The 17,956-nt window shown below is 40.6% G+C and overlaps 1 protein-coding gene across 1 annotated transcript in view; it reads right to left on the reverse strand.

The window, feature by feature from the left end:
- The window catches only part of ADCY10 (adenylate cyclase 10), a 77,392-nt gene that overhangs the window by 43,950 nt on the left and 15,486 nt on the right, over window positions 1-17,956 (reverse strand). The window contains exons 9-14 of the mRNA XM_061119784.1: window positions 16,313-16,431; window positions 14,977-15,053; window positions 12,911-13,100; window positions 10,094-10,149; window positions 1,419-1,572; window positions 76-268 (exon numbers count right to left, since the gene is read on the reverse strand). Coding sequence (XP_060975767.1) covers window positions 76-268; window positions 1,419-1,572; window positions 10,094-10,149; window positions 12,911-13,100; window positions 14,977-15,053; window positions 16,313-16,431 — 789 coding nt within the window. The remainder of the gene's footprint in view (window positions 1-75; window positions 269-1,418; window positions 1,573-10,093; window positions 10,150-12,910; window positions 13,101-14,976; window positions 15,054-16,312; window positions 16,432-17,956) is intronic.

The following is a 17,956-nucleotide window of genomic DNA, read 5'->3' on the forward strand; positions in this document are numbered from 1 at the left end:
CATAAAGCATGACGGAGGGGTGGCCTCACCTGTCCCTTCACAATTTCTCACAGGAGTCTAACACCAGCTCGTTACCTGCACATGGAAAATGTCATTAAGAAGACAATGGAACTTTTCATCCAACAGTGACTTGACTTTATTTTGAAGGTTACTCTGTCGTTCTTTATAATGTTTGCAAGTATCCAGACCTAGTACATTGGCCATGAGTATCTGGATGGTATAAAAATTTTGATTGAAGCTGATCTTAGTCAACGCAATAGCAATAGTCCTGTTTATAAGAAAGTCAGGAATCAGAGAGAGTTTTTAAAAATATTTTTTGGGAAGGGGGCAGATTTGGACACAGACAACACACACGGAGAACATCATGTGAAAATGGAGGCAGAGATTGGGGTAGCGCTTCCACAAGCCAACGAATACCAGTGAGCGCCAGCAAACCACCAGAAGCTAGGAAAGAGGGACAAAACAGATTGTCCCTCACAGCTGATGGAGGGAACCAACTTTACAACACCAGGGTCTTAGACTTCTATCCTCCTATACACAGAGACAATATACTTCTGTTGTTTAAGCCATCTAGTTTGTGGGGCTTTGTCACGGTAGCTCTAGCAAACTAATGCAGCACTTGGGTACTATAAGTACTCAGTAAGTGATGGAATAAATAAAACGTCTTCTGGTTATTTTGACTTATTCCTTCAGCAAGGTTAAATACATTTAAAAACTAGCCTCTCTCAGGCCTGACATTTAAAGAGAGTAGAAACACAGCCAAAACTAAAACTAATAAGAATTTTCCCCTTAAAGCCTTTATGTTAGATGGTGAAAGGATGTGTGTAACACAATTACCATTGTCTTGGTTATCATCACTGTTATTGAACACCACACTGTTCACCTCCATGAGACAGGCTGTCCCAAAGACAGCCCTCATGACATTCCTTATATGAAAAGAGACAAATAGCAAGAGGTAAGTACATTAGCTCTGCCTTTCAAAGGAAAATTCAGAGGCCTTCCATTCTCTAACCGCATTCTCAGGGCTCAATGGTTTGAACTAGTGATTCCCTGTCAGCTACAGGATAAACTTATGTATTTGCTTCAGACCAAATCTAGCTTTGGTTTCAGCATCTATACCAGTTGTTCTCAAACTGTCTGAGCATTAGGAAACTTAAAATATCAATATCCAAGCCCCTCCAAGCATCAAATTAGGATCTCAAGGGGTCAACCCAGCTTTTTATTTTCTCACTTCAATGTGTTTCTCATTAATTACTTGTTTAGCATAAGGGGCATGATACCCAATAATAACTGATAGATTGTGAGTAGTTTATAAGAGGCAACCTATATAAAGGAGAGGAACATTAAAACAAATGAAATTCTTAAGGATGTCAGGATTCTCTGGATCCACAAAAAAGTGGTCATTGCAAGACACTCACCTGTGGTTCTCACCTTGGGCCAGGTACTCAATTTCCACAAGAATCTGACTTTTCCCATATCCTGATACTCCTTCATACATCAAGACTTGACTGCAGTTAGACATCAAAAATTTTTTCATAGTACACATGAAGTATTTGATCTCCTCCTCACGTCCTGTTATTTTTGTTTTTCAAAAAGGGAGCAAACCCAATCAACATAAAATCGTCTAGAGATATAAAAAAGCACACAGTGATACTGCTTCTAAGAATACCCTTGGAATTTCCATGGCATTGTTCATGGAGTTTCTTGAGGTCCTGTGCACTTTAAAATTTTAAAAAAATCTTCAGCTAGAATTTTAGAGTTAGTAATGTGGTTTTACAGGGTTTTTTTGTTTTGTTTTGTTTTGTTTCTTTGATGCCCATAAGCTGTGAGGGAAAGGATTCTTATTATGTTCACTATGATGTCAATTTAATTTAGTGTAGCAAACTGAGATTTGCTTAGAATATACAACCAGGAATTAAATCAGGGTTATGTGACCCTAATGCTTGTTTTCTTTTCCTTTTTCTCTTTTTTCTATAACACATTAGAAGCAACTATAGCATATTACGTTAAGAAATCAATTTATAAAGTTGTTTCTCATGTTGTACAGGATGGATAAAATATTTTTACTTTTAATTCTGTGAAGGAAACTTACTCTTTGTAAATGAGAAACTATACTTATCTCAGGGCTACAAGAAGAGTTACCAATGATAAAAAAAAATTCAATCTGTTTTTTAAAAAAACCTCATATATATGATTAATCATAAGAACAACATAAATTCTTAAAAATAAACTATACCCTTTTTTGATTATAAAACTAACATAAGCTCACTGTAGAAAATATAGAAAAATTAGAAAAGGAAAATAAGTCACCTTGGGTTACAACCCTATCATCCTTATTTTTCTTATATTTTTAAATATGAATAACAGGATACCCTGACTGAAATCCCAAACTCAGCCTACCATCTTTGAAACCTCAGTGAATGGAAGGAGTCACAGAAACGCATTGCTGTTGTTCAGTTGCGCAGTCGTGTCCGATTCTTTGCGATCCCATGGACTGCAGCATGCCAGGCTTGCCTATCCATCACCAACTTCTGTAGCTTGCTCAAACTCAAGTCCATCAAGTCGATGATGCCATCCAATCATCTCATCCTCTGTCATCCCCTTCTCCTCCTGCCTTCAATCCTTCCCAGCATCAGGGTCTTTTTCTAATGAGTCAGTTCTTTCCATCAGCTGGCGAAGCTGACGGAGCTTCAGCTTCAGCATCAGTCCTTCCAATGAACACCCAGGACTGATCTCCTTTAGGATGGACTGGTTGGATCTCCTTGCAGTCCAAGGGACTCTCAAGAGTCTTCTCCAACACCAGACTTCAAAAGCATTAATTCTTCAGCACTCAGCCTTCTTTATGGTCCAGCTCTCACATTCATACATGGCCACTGGAAAAAGCATAGCCTTGACTAGACAGACCTTGGTAGGCAAAGTAATGTCTCTGCTATTTAATATGTTGTCTAGGTTGCTCATAGCTTTTCTTCCAAGAGGCAAGCATCTTTTAATTTCATGGCTACAGTCACCATCTCCAGTGATTCTGGAGCCCAAAAAATAAAGTCTGTCACTGTTTCCATTGCTTCCCCATCTACTTGCCATGAAATGATGGGACTGGATGCCATGATCTTAAGTTTTCTGAATGTTGAGTTTTAAGTCAGCTTTTTCACTCTCCTCTTTCACTTTCATCAAAAGGCTCTTCAGTTCCTCTGCTTTTTGACATAAGGGAGGTGCCATCTGCCTATCTGAGGTTATTAATATTTCTCCAGGCAATTTTGATTCCAGCTTGTGCTTCATCAAGTCCAGCATTTTGCATGATGTACTCTGCTTTTAAGTTAAATAAGCAGAGTGACAATAAGCAACCTTGACATACTCCTTTTCCAATTTTGAACCAGTCCATTGTTCCATGTCTGGTTTTAGCTGTTGCTTCTTGACCTATATACAGGTATCACAGGAGACAGGCAGGTAAGATGGTCTGGTATTCCCATTTCTTAACGAATTTTCCACAGTTTGTTGTGATCCACAGAGTCAAAGGCTTTAGTGTAGTCCATGAAGCACAAGTAGATGTTTTTCCAGAATTCTTTTGCTTTTTCTATAATCCAATGGATATTGGCAATTTGATCTCTGGTTCCTCTTCCTTTTCTAAATCCAGCTTAAACATCTGGAAGCTCCTGGTTCATAAAGCCTTACTTGAAGAATTTTGAGCATCACTTTGCTAGAGTGTGACATGAATGCAATTGTGTGGTAGTTTGAACACTCTTTGGCATTGCCCTTCTTTGGGATTGGGATGAAAAATTTTCACCTTTTCCAGTCCTGTGGCCACTGCTGAGTTTTCCAAATTTGCTGGTATATTGAGTGCAGCACTTTCACAGCCTCATTTTTTAGGATTGAAACAGCTCACCTGGAATTCCATCAACTCCACTAGCTTTGTTTGCAGTGATGCTTCCTAAGGCCCACTTGACTTCATACTATAGGATGTCTGGCTCTAGGTGAGTGATCACACCATTGTGGTTATCTGGGTCATGGAGATCTTTTTTGTATAGTTCTTCTGTTATTCTTGCCACCTCTTCTTAATATATTCTGCTTCTGTTAGGTCCATACTGTTTCTGTCCTTTATTGTGCCCATCTTTGCATGAAATGTTCCCTTAGTATCTCTAATTTTCTTGAAGAGGTATCTAGTCTTTCCCATTCCATTGCTTTCCTCTATTTCTTTGCACTGATCACTTAGAAGTCTTTCTCATCCCTGCTTTTGTTCTTTGGAACTCTGCATTCAAATGGGTATGTCTTTCCTTTTCTCTTTGCCTTTCTCTTCTTTTCTCAGCTATTTGTAAGGCTTCCTCAAACAACCATTTTGCCTTTTTGCATTTCTTTTTCCTGAGGATGGTTTTGATTACCGCCTTCTGTACAATGTCACGAGCCTCCATCCATAGTTCTTCAGGCACTCTGTCTATCAGATCTAATCTGTTGAATCTATTGGTGACTTCCACTGTAGAATCGTAAGGGATTTGATTTAGGTCATACCTGAATGATCTGTTCATGGGTTCTCAAGGCAAGATAACTGAAGTGGTTTGCCATTCCCTTCTCCAGTGAAAAATTCTGAAAGAGATGGGAATACCAGACCACCTGACCCGCCTCTTGAGAAACCTGTATGCAGGTCAGGAAGCAATAGTTAGAACTGGACATGGAACAACAGACTGGTTCCAAATAGGAAAAGGAGCACATCAAGGCTGTATATTGTCACCCTGCTTATTTAACTTATATGCAGAGTACATCATGAGAAATGCTGGGCTGGATGAAGCACAAGCTGGAATCAAGATTGCAGGGAGAAATATTAATAACCTCAGATATGCAGATGACACCACTCTTATGGCAGAAAGTGAAGAAGAACTAAAGAGTCTCTTGATGAAAGAGGAAAATGAAAAAGTTGACTTAAAGCTCAACATTCAGAAAACTAAGATCATGGCATCTGGTCCCATCACTTCATGGCAAATAGATGGGGAAACAGTGACTGACTATTTTCTTGGGCTTCAAAATCACTGGAGATGGTGACTGTAGCCATGAAGTTAAAAGATGCTTGCTCCTTGGATGGAAAGTGATGAGCGACCTAGACAGCATATTAAAAAGCAGAGACATTACTTTGCCAACAAAGGTCCATCTAGTCAAGGCTATGGTTTTTCCAGTAGTTATGTATAGATGTGAGAGTTGGACTATAAAGAAAGCTGAGCACTGAAGAACTGATGCTTTTGAACTGTGGTGTTGGAGAAGACTCTTGCGAGTCCCTTGGACTGCAAGGTGATCCAACCAGTCCATCCTAAAGGAGATCAGTCCTGAGTGTTCATTGCAAGGACTAATGTTGAAGCTGAAACTCCAATGCTTTGGCCACTTTGAGTCATGCAAAGAGGTGACTCATTGAAAAGACCCTGATGTTGGGAAAGAATGAAGGCAGGAGGAGAAGGGGACAGCAGAGGATGAGATGGTTGGATGGCCTCACCGACTCAATGGCCATGAGTTTGAGTAAACTCCAGGAGTTGGTGATGGACAGGGAGGCCTGGCGTGCTGCAGTCCATGGAGTTGCAAAGAGTCAGATACAACTGAGCAACTGAACTGAACTGAACTGAATAGTCTAATGGTTTTCTCAACTTTGTTCAATTTAAATCTGAATTTTACAATAAGGAGTCCATGATCTGAGCAACAGTAAGCTCCTGATATTGTTTTAGCTGCTTATATAGAGTTTCTCCATCCTCAGCTGCAAAGAATAGAATCAATCTGATTTCAGTATTGACCATCTGGTGATGTCCATGTGTAGAGCCATCTCTTGCGTTGCTGGAAGAGGGTGTTTGCTATGACACATGCATCCTCTTGGCAAAACTGTTAGCCTTTGTCCTGCTTCACTCTGTACTCCAAGGCCAAACTTGCCTGTTACTTCAAGTATCTCTCGACTTCCTACTTTTGCATTCCAGTCCCATATGATGAAAAGGACATCTTTTTTGGTGTTAGTTCTAGAAGGTCTCACAGGTCTTCATAGAACCATTCAACTTCAGCTTCTTTGGCATTAATGGTTGGGCCATAGACCGGGATTACTGTTATATTGAATGGTCTGCCTCAGAAATGAACAGAGATCATTCCGTCATTTTTGAGACTGCACCCAAGTACAGCATTTCGGACTCTTTTGTTGACTATGAGGGCTATTCCATATCTTCTAAGGGATTCTTGCCCACAGTAGTAGATATAATGGTCATCTGAATTAAATTTGCCCATTCCGGTTCATTTTAGTTCACTGATTCCTAAAATTTTCAATGCTCACTCTTGCCATCTCCTGTTTGACCACTTCCAATTTATCTTGATTCATAGACCTAACATGCAATATTGTTCTTTACAGCATCGGACTTTACTTTCACCACCAGACAGATCCACAACTGGGCGTTGTTTCCATGTTGGTTTAGCCTCTTAATTCCTGTGGAGGTTTTTCTTCACTCTTCTCTAGTAGCACATTGGGCACCTACCGACCTGGGGAGTTCATCTTTCAGTGTCATATATTTTTCCCTTTTCATACTGTTCATGGGGCTCTCAAAGCAAGAATGCTGAAGTGGTTTGCCATTCCCTTCTCCAGTGGACCACGTTTCATCAAAACTCTCCACCATGACCTGTCCATCTTAGGTGGCCCTACACAGCATGGCTCATAGTTTCCTTGAATTAGACAAGGCTGTGATCCATGTGATCAGTTCGGTTAGTTTTCTGTGATTATGGCTTTCATTCTATCTGCCCTCTGATGGATAAGGATAAGAGGCTATGGAAGCTTCCCGATGGGAGGGACTGGCTGAGGGGCAAACTGGGTCTTGCTCTGACATGTGGGGCCTTGCTTGGTAAATCTTGACTCCAATTTTCTGCTGATGGGTGGGGCTATGTTCCCTCCCTGTAGTTTGGCCTGAGGCCAAACTATGGTAGGGGTAATGGTGGTAATGGCAACCTCCTTCAAAAGGACTCATGTCAGTATGCCCCTGTTCCCAGGACTGTTGGAGTCAGTGCCCCTGACCCTGCAGCAGGCCACTGTCGACCCACGCCTCTGCTGGAGACTCCTGGACAGTTACAGGCAAGTCTGGCTCAGTCTCTTGTGGGGTTGTTCCTGTCAAAAGAGCCAGAGACCAAATAAGGGCTGACTCTTCCTTCTTTGATGGACTGATTACTGTGGAGTGCCCTTTTTTTTTTTTTCCATTGATAGAGTTAATACATACCCAAGTGTTATTTAACATCTATTGAAAACCAAGGCCACTACTCTAAGTTTAGAATTTCATACAAAGAAGCTTACATATTCATTTGGTAATGTAGATTTCTGGGTAAGATTTAGTGAGAACTACTCTGTAGACCATCCTGCTTCTTTCAGATGAGACATTTCCTTTCTGAAAATGCATTTGAATTTGGTTTTGTGAGATGTATAGTGTTCTTCTTTGGCCTAAAGTTTACACAGGAACTCAGAGGATAAGGCCCAGAAGGCTGCAGAGCAGACTTTTCTAGCTTTCTGTGTTCTATTTGTATACAACACATAGAGGTAAGAACTTCTGAATTCTTTCTTTAGCTGGGTTCTGAAATGAGTTTAACCTCTTGACTTGAAGTATGCGTACTTTGTTTCTATTTAAACAAGGTCCTAATATCTGAGAGTATTTGTATGCATTTTTGACCCCTGAAAAGACACTTTTGTTCATGTTAGTTTTGTTGTCAATGTGCATGTAGAAGTTCTTCTACAGGAGCTCTTCTAAGAGTAGAGTACTTTCCATCCTGCTAACCTCAGACAGTCTGTTTTGGCTTACAGCTTTAAGGAACGGTATATAGGCCTGATTTTTTATCTTATTCTGGTGAAATCAGGGCAAAAAGGCAAATAGACCAGACTGCAAAATATATACATATTATACCAATGTGTTCTAGTATGTCCGTCATACTGAGTCCTCGATCTTGTAGAAAGGGGGTTAGGGTTTCCATTTGCTATCAATCATGGTCACAGCAAGCATATCCTAGGATGGAAACTAAGGCCTTGGAGAAAGGTGAGAGTAGATACTCCTTCTCCTTTCTAGCCTTCAGGAGTTTGGGGATCTGGACTTGGAAGAAATGATGTGCCTACAAACTCTGAAAACTACCCGAATGCACTGAAAGTGAGGCACTGCTGCTGGTCTGTGTGCTCTGTGCTGTTCTGGAACTGTTGCCTTCTTTTAGACTATGCTGACATCAAGATTCTGTCCTAATACCCACCCACCCCCCAAAGTGTGGGGCGGAGCCTCCTCTTAACTGCCCTAACACAGGTATGACCAGGATCTAATTTATAATGATACTTTGAGGTATGCTCAGGTCTAACAGAAGGAAATTACAAACCATTATTCCTTCCGACAGAAGGAAATTACAAGCCATTATTAGAAATGGCTGCCTTCAGAATCCATAGGCCAATCCTCACTTCGGTCTCTTCTTTACTTCATTTTATGTCTACTTCCCTGTCTAGTCTTGAGTTAGCTTTCTTATGATAGGGTCCTTTTTACCAAGAATTACAAAAACAACACTGCCAGGTGGGTCACAGCTCTAAAAGTAAAAGGTAAAACAAAATTTCTAGAAGAGAATGTAGGAAAGTATCTTCATGATTTGTGGGTGAGGAAAGATTTCACAAACAGTGCACAAAAGCACTAATTACAGAGGAAAAGACTAGTAAATTGGATTTCATTAAAATAAAAAATTGTGTTCATTAATTACATCACTAATAGAATAAAAAGACAAGCACAGAATGGGAAAAGTTACATACAGTAAAAACAAATGGACTCATTTTCAGAATATATAATTCCAACACATCTATAAAAACATAACCCAACTGAAAAATAAACAAGAGATCTGTACAGACACTTTTATAAAAGATGATTTCCAAATGGTCAATAAATATTTGGAAAAGGCGCTCAACCACATCAGGGTTGGAATAGATGGAAACCACAATGAGATACCACTATAATACCAGAAGAATTATTAAAAGTACAAAGACTGATAAAACTAAGTTGTTGGTAAGAATGAAAAGCAAATGGAATGCTTGTAACACCGTCAGTCACAGTATAATCAAATACAACCATTTTAGAAAATTATTTGGCATCATCTACCAAAACTGTACCTTTTGCAACAATATCACCTGTATATACATATATATACTCAACAGCAGAAATGCAAACAAATGTTCATCATAAGACTTGTACAAAACTTTTTATGGCAGTATTATTCATAAGAACCCACACTGGAAACAACTCAAATGTACAAATACAGAAGGAATACATTGTTGTATATTTATAAAATGGAAAATAGTTACCTCTCTGTATCCCACAGGAAATTGGTTCTAGGACCCCCAGGGATACAAAACCCACAGATGCTCAAGTCCCTTATATAAAATGGCATGGTATTTGCATACAATCTACACATATCCTCTGTATATTTTAAATCATCTCTAGATAAATTATAATAGCAAGTACAATGAAAATGCAACATGAATAGTTGCTTGTGTGCAATAAATTCAAGTTTAGCTTTTCGGAATTTTCTTAAAAAAGGTATTTTTGTTTTGTGGTTGTTTGAATCCGTGGATGCTGACACTGCCATTACCGAGGGCCAACTCTACTACATAGCAATGAAAATGAATGAATTATAGATGCAGCCAATAATATGGATGAATTTCACAACATAATGTTGACTAAAAGAAGGCTTATGTAATTATGCAATGTAGGATTTCATTCATATAAATTTTAAGAACAGGCCTAAGTAATTTAGGTGATGTTGGTGGTGAGTTGGTGATGGACAGGGAAGCCTGGCGTGCTGCAGCTCATGGGGTCGTAAGGAGTCGGACTCAACTGAGCGACTGAACTGAACTGAACTGCAGTGATTTAGAATTACTTTTGATCTTCGGGTAAAAGGGAGGAGAATAAAGCATTTAGGGCTTCCAGAGTACAGCTATTCTTTTTTTCTTTGTTAATTTCTTGGCCTGGATGGTGATTATATGTTCATTTTGTGAAAATTCACTAAGCTGAGGATTTATCATTGGTGTACTTTTCCGTATGTCTCGTTATAGTTCAATAAAGAGGTTTAAAAATCAAGGCCCACTACCTACCCAGCAAAGGGTAACGCTCATTTCTGTTGCAGATGAGGTATGCCATCCCAAACATGCTGAAGAGAAGGGAAAAAAAAAAAAAAAGATGTGTCAAAATAGGGAAATATTGAAAGCCAGAAGGACTAGCTCTTAGTTCCCAGAAAGCCTTTTTTTCAATCTTTAACAGGAGTCTATCCCCTGACTCAAGGGGTGCAGATGTCAAGAGGAAGGGAACAAAGAAGTTCTTACTTGGTAATAGAGTCTCCAAACAACATACGTAGCTGCCTTTAGCACAGAGCCTGATATGTTGTTCAAAAAATGCTTGTTGAGCCTGCACTGGTAGAACTGACCCTCTTCCAGGGAAACCAGACACTCAGTAGGGGACCCAATAAAGTTAGAAGTGTTATATTGTCTCCCAGCACAGAAAGATTCTACCAGTTGTTCAATCAATAATAGCTCATCTTTGTGGAACAGATGCTATGCGCCTGGCACTTTCAAGTGCTCTACATAATCATTTTCTTTACTCCAGACAAAAAGCTTATTAAGAAGGTATTATTATTATTATGCCCATTTTACAAATGAGAAAACTGAGGTACAGAGAGTTTAACGTGAACAAGATCCCATGGTTAGTGGTGACAGAGGATATTGATAGAGTCAATATCTAAAACTAGGATCAAGGGCATATTCTTGTCCACTGCATAATATCATCTGTCAAAGGGGCCTTTTTCAACAAATGACTCATTCCCTTGTCTATACTATCATACTAAATATTTTATTATGCCTCTGTATTATAGCACATACCAAAGTCTCCCATACTGCTAATTTTGTGCATCTTGTCTTTCCCATTGGATTTCAGGACAGGAAGCAGGCCCTTTCATATTTGTATGTGTATTTCTATAGTCTCTTACTTTCAGAGATGGTATAGAGAAACAAATAAGAGGGCAGGTCTCGGGACCAGATAGTCCTGGTAGCTCCAGAAACAGTTTCTGTGGTAGACTGACTGCATTAATGGCTCCACTTCTTCAACCCCACTTGTATCCATGCCCTTTGCAGCGCCCTCCCATGCTGGGCTCATCCTTGCAGACGTTTTGGCCCATGGGATGTTAACCAACATGACACAGAGATTTGAAAATCATTTGTGCATTGGACTTGCTCTTTCTTGCTCTTCTGATATTGCCATGGCTACATGCCTGGGCTAGCCCAATATGAGATACATAGAATCGCTGTCCCAGTTATGTCAGCCACAATTCCCAGTTATCCTTCCTATCTGAAGTCGTCCCTGACAACCTGCTCAACCCCAGGCATACGTACAAGCCTAGGCAAGATCAGCCAAATCCAGCCAAGAACAACTGAACCCCACATATTCATGAGATAAGTAAAAATGTACTGTTGTATACCACTGAGATTTTGTGGTTGACTATGCACTCAGGCACTCAGTCATGTCTGACTCTTTGCGACCCCATGAACTGTAGCCCACCAGGCTCCTCTGTCCATAGGATTTTCCAGGCAAGAATACTGGAGTAGATTGCCATTACCTTCTCCAGGTTAACTATAATGCAGCATTACTATGGCACCTGAAAGCAATGTGGCTCCATAAATTACTAGATTTATGACTATGAACAAGTCATCTAACAAATCTCTGAGTCTCCATTTTTAAATTTATAAAATGGAGTTAATATTAGTTTGTTTCTACCTCATATAGTTGATATTGAGGTAAAGTCCCTAATCTTTAATAAGGGCTCACAAAAAAATTATTATTCATTCATTTATTCAAACGGCATTTTATTGATGATCTACACATGCCAAGAACAATGCTGAGCCCTGCGAATACGAAGATGAATAATACAGACTCACTGAACCAATTACAGCCCTAATTCTGTTATCTGACCCTTTAAGACCTAAATTCTAGCTTGCTAATATAAAGAATAATACCTTTTCACTTTCCATCCACCAAGCACTACTATTTAGAGCTTCCCATGCTGTTCATTCATTTAGTCATCATTATTGATGCCTACCAAGCATTGGGGATATAAGAATGAACAAAAAATGATCACTATCCTCATAAAGCTCCCAGTGTAGGAAGTGAAAAGCACACTGATTGTTTTGAGTGTTCTATTGTGCTACAGAGTTACACAGAGGAGGAAAGAGCTAAACTGTTGGACTTGGGATTGGGTAGCTTTCAGAGGCAGCTTTAGAAAGGAATAAATCCTTGAGTTGGATTTCAAAAATTGACTGCGGTTTTCCTAGTAGACTAGGGATGGAATGAATGAAAGTGAGTTAATCCCCTTGGAAGCCCCCAGAGGAAGGGACATAGGGGGAGATAAGGCAGGAAAGGCAGGTGGTTACTTTGTGTCTCATTGCAAGGAATTTGAATGTATCATGAAAATGACTGGCAGGTACTGAGGGATCTTCAGCTCCTAAGTGAGCCCTAATTGGGCTTTGGGAGAACGTGTGTCACTAAGCACCTAGAAGAGGAGCAATCTTTATCAATACCTGAACACACAGTTGAAGTGATCAATAGTTAATGGTTGGTGATTGGGTCCTTTTGAGTCCAAAGAGATACTCAAATGAGAAGACTCTCTTCTTTTTGTACAACCTTTGATAAATTACCATCATAGTCTCAAAATTGACAGTAGAGTGGGATCTTCCACTATGTATACTATCAGTGGGATGGAGGAAGATGAAGGAATTTGAAATCTGGGTCTTGGCCTGGGAAGGACTAGCTTTTAATTTTCTGAAATGGCTTCAAATCTGAAATTGGTGACCTACTGTTTTTGCTATCATAATTCTCCCACTTCTTTACTAAAAAGTACTGCAAGGTCAATGTCCCACACTCACACTTTCTCATTAAGGCCCAAACACTGATACACTGGTCCAGAATCTGCAACACCTTTCATGACTTTCTTTGGAAGCTCTTTAAAAAAGTAGGCTGGTAGGTTGCTGCCATTGTAGGTGACAGAGTCACAGGTCACGATTCCTGGATAGTACATCATCATTCTGGCAGCTACGTTGACTTTTTGACCAATGACTATAATAGGAAGAAGAGAGAGAGAAAGGAGAAAACAGTCATTGAACTCAGTGTAACCTAATGCATATTGTCCCCAGATGGCATTTTTACCCTTTACTCCCTTTGCCTTCACAGATGACACAGCAATCTTACCTGCAACTACCCAGATTTAGCCAATGGCTCCCTCATTGTTCAGTCGGTAAAGAATCTGCCTGCAATGTAGGAGACCTGGGTTCAATTCCTAGGTTGGGAAGATCCCCTGGAGAAGGAAATGGCAATCCACTCCAGTATTTTTGCCTAGGACATCCCATGGACAGGCCTGGCCGGCTATAGCCCATGGGATTATAAGCGTTGGACACAATTTAGCAACTAAACCACATTTTAGAATATACCAAGAGTTAACTAGCCATTTGAGAGGCTAAGGGGATTATCTGCTCAAGGATTAAAAGCGCCTTGAATATGGAGAGGATTCTCTTAAGTGGGATGGTGAGCAGGGCCTGAGGGCTCTCAGATGAGGTATAGTTGGTCTTCTGCTATTTAAGATAGATACACATAAGCTTGGACACGGACCACTGACCTCCAAAGGAGGCACAAAATTGGGTCTGTATGTTTCTGTGCATGAGCCTTCATTTGATTTTGTAAGAGTAAGTAAATAGGGCTGGAAGGGGTGTGAATTGTAGGTTTAAATTTAGGGGATACTTCAAGAGGGGATACTGCAGTGCACAAACTCTGAACCAGGCTACCTCTCAGCTCTACCTCTACTATGTGTAAATTACTTAGGCAAAATACTTAAACTTTTCCATGCCTTAGTTTTCTAATCTGTAAAGTGGGGTTGATAACAGTACTTCTCTCAGAGGGTAGTTTATGGAGACTGATGAGTTAATAAACATAAAGAACTTTGTGAAGTACTGGGCTGCTAGTAAGCCCTCAATTAATACTACTACTAATTAGGTATTAAATGTTGTACTTTGAGATAAACTTGAATACTCCTGATTAAGATATTCATTTTTTAAAGCCAGTTTGTTATGGGGAAATTTGACCATACAATAAAGCATGGTATCATGAGTCTATATATCTATTACCCAGGCCCCCCAACCATTAACCATCCACTCTCCACCTTGTATTATTTTGAAGAAAATCTCAGAGTTGTATTACTTCAGACATAACTGTTTCAATATTTTATATATATGCAGTATTTTAAATGTATTATTTCTGAGCATTTAAAACCCTAATAGGATTGAACAGGAAAGAGCAGTGAAATCTCGAGGTAATACCTACTTACTTTTGAGATTAGTGCTATTTTTCAGTAATGCCAATATTCATAATTTTAAGAATCAGTCCTCATCTATCCCAGGAATTAAAAGGAGTAATCGCTTAATGTTAACAGGAAATTAACATAAAGGCCCATCATTCCCTGAGCGTATGGCCTCCCACGTGTGTGTGTGCTTAGTCATTCAGTTGTGTCCAGCTCTTTTGTGACCCCATGAATTGTAACCTACCAGGCTCCTCTGTCCATGAGGATTCTCCAGGCAAGAATACTGGAGTGGGCTGCCATGCCCTCCTCCAGGGGACCTTCCCAGCCTAGGGATCAAACCCAGGTTTCCCTCATTGCAGGTGGATTCTTTACTGTCTGACCCACCAGGGAAGCATGGCCTCCCACAGTTCCCGTCTAAAGACTGCATATTTCTTATACTCAGTCGTAGACCCAGAAATACACATGTTGCAATCATTGCGCTGTCCAGGGACCAACCGATAAGCTTTGGTTTCATCTGAAAGACTGTAAACCTTTGAGCACAGGGTCCACGTCCAGCTAATTTTTGTCCCGTCTCCCACCCAGTCCAGGGGCAAGGCACAATGCTTGCTGAGAGAAAGCTGGACATAAGCTAGTTCAGCACACCTGTATACTCGTGCCTCACAGAGTGTCCGACGATTCCGCAGAAGACAATCCCGCTGGTCACGCCAATGGAAACAGTGCTGGCTCCGGGGGTGGGGAAGAGAAAGAGAGTTGTGGGGAAAGAGATAAGACAATGAACACAGAGAAGGCAGGGAGGGTGGGGACGTGGAGATGAATGGGGTGAGGGAGGGGTGGGAAAGAGTTTTCAAAAAAAGAACACTCGTCCCTTTGCAGTTAGGTTAGGGCCATTGTGCATGGCCTGGAGGTATAAAGGACGGGCAGTTTGAGACAGAGAGCGAAGTTCTTAGAAGTGACAACTCAGTTCACTTTTCTGCTACTTTTAAGTATTCATCTGAGCTATTTTTCTGGAAAATAATCTCATCACCCCAATGGACTTTCAATGTAGAATGATTGTGGTTGTAAAAAAAAAAAAAATTAACTATCTTTTGTGATTGCTAGAAAGAACTAAGTCATTTTTTCAAAAGGAAATAACTGTGTAGCATCAAAAACTAACTTTTCTAATGCATGAAGATGGCTGCATATACAAATGACTAGAGGCTGAGAAGGTGGAATATTTAGGGCAAAGGGTGGTACCTGTTGGAGTAGACCAGGTTGGACCACAAGTCAGGATTATTGGGGTACACAGGGGGAGCCTGAGGGCACTGGGCTCTTGGACAGCCAGGGTCAAAAATGTAAACATTTTCTTAATAATTTTACTCAGTGGATCATCTTGAGGCCAGATCAATATATAAATTTCCAATCCTAGTATTTACTTTGGTGGTGGTGTTTTAGTCACCAAATCATGTCCGACTCTTGCAACCCGTGGACTGTAGCCTGCCAGGTTCCTCTGCCCATGGGACTCTTCAGGCAAGAATACTGGAGTGGGTTGCCGTTTCCTTCTCCAGGGGATCTTCCCAATCCAGGAATCAAACCTGGGTCTCCTGCACTGCAGGCAGATTCTTTACCAACTGAGCTATGAGGAAGCCCTAGTACTTACTTTATCTCCTAGTTTTTAAAAATCATCTCAGGTCTCCAACATAGTTTGGAAATATGAACCTCTCCCAGGAAGTAAGCCAGAAGTATAGAGAGACAATCCAGTTAGACCCTCTCTGGTACATTTGAATTTGTTAGGAGTATCCTTTCTCTACCTGGCCTTGACCATCCCCCCATCTGACTGCATCAGGGCTGGGTTTGCTCACCCTACCTGTACATTCAGTAAATAATGAATGTAGACAGAAAGACACTCAGTCTCCCGCCTTCCTATTCCCTGACCTTTGTCCTGTCTCCCCATATCCTACAACAGAGTCAGGAATCAGATGGAATCAGGGTCAACACTTACCGGATTTTGTGGACCTGAGAGCAGAAGTCAAATATATCCACAGCACTCTCCAAGGCATGAGTGACTTCATCAGGTGCCTTTTCCCCAGGAAAACCAAAGACACAGAGAAAAGAGCAGCCCTGTGTGGGAGAAAGGCAGCAAACACAACTGGTGGACTGTTAGTTTTAAACTGGACCATTTAGATGGCCCAGTGGAGGCTGAGTAGCAATTTTCACTCTCTGAAACAAAGTTCATCAAATATATACCTATTTCATTCTTAGTAAACATTATATAACTTCTCTTGCATCATCAACAGTAGGGTTAGAACCTGAGAGTGTACCCTCCTGTCTACTCTCTACTGTAGCCAAGGTCTTGGGTTGCAAAGTCCTAAGTTTAAGTCCAAAAAGTAGCACAGAGCAAAAGGCACCAGCTCTGAGATCAGAAAATATGTGTTCTCATGCCACTTCCCAAGTGTGGAAACTTGGACAAGTCAATTACACTTTATGAACTTCAGTTTATCAATCTAAATACAGGTATAACTTAGACTTGCTGAGGTTGGTTAGGTTACTGAAAAATTAGTATGTTATATTTACATATATACACATGCACCTCATGAACTCTAAAGTTCTCTTCAGATATTGTTATTATTCATTTTTCTTAAGGATAAAGGCTTAAGTTGGGAGTGTTTTTTCTTGGCAGAAAGTTAACTCTTTCAAAGAGACAGTAAACTCTGAAGTTTGGCACTTTTACTATTAGTCTCTTAAAAATTGACTTCAGATGCTATTTTCTGTAAGAAAATAGTGCATAGTGAATAAAAGTCAATGGGTTAAAAATTTGAGTCTATGTATGTTTTATCCTGATAAAATGCAGAAGAACAGTAAAATGCCTCCGTTTCTTCAACCCTCTCCAAAAAGAATCTGACCAAGTACATGCTTAGTCACTAAGTTGTGTCTGACTCTTTGCCTGCAGGCTCCTCTGTCCACAAGATTTTCCAGGCAAGAATACTAGAGTGAGTTGCCGTTTCCTCTTCTAGGGGAGTTTCCCAAGCTGGGGATCAAACCTGCGTCTCCTGTGTCTCCCGCTTTGGCAGGCACTCTTTAGCACTGGGCCGCCTGGGAAGCCCACCTGACTGAGAGTCGGATTCTCACTGGCATTAGGCTCTGTTGTGGCATTGGTGGGGCAAGGGGCTGGGGGGCCCTGAATCCAGGTCTGTGAAGAGATTCGAGGGCAGCCCTTTGGGGGCACTGTTGGGTTTGCTTTGCTGGGAATTCTGCCTAGTGGCTTGGCAAGACCTCACACTGGCCGTGAGACTGTCAGATCTCATCTGCTGAGTGCTGACTTGAACTAGGCATCACAACAGGTGCTTCCCACACATATTTTTTAAAACTTTCAACAATCACTTTAAGCAAATACTACCCTCATTTAAATAATGTCCCTATTTTTATGCAAAATAAATAGGAACAAACTAAGTCTCAGAGAAGTTCAATGACTTGCTAAGGACACACAGCTGGGAACTGTGGGAGCCAGGAACTGTCTCTCCAGGAATTGTCTGGAGTATCTGCAAGACACTAAAAACTGTTCTCTTGGGTCTATGCTCTTTTCTGATGACACTCATAAATGAATATGGAAGAAAGTATCAGACTACACTGGACTGGAGGTCTCCGT

The sequence above is a fragment of the Dama dama genome, chromosome 20, assembly GCF_033118175.1.
Source record: "Dama dama isolate Ldn47 chromosome 20, ASM3311817v1, whole genome shotgun sequence".
NCBI classification, from domain to species: domain Eukaryota; kingdom Metazoa; phylum Chordata; class Mammalia; order Artiodactyla; family Cervidae; genus Dama; species Dama dama.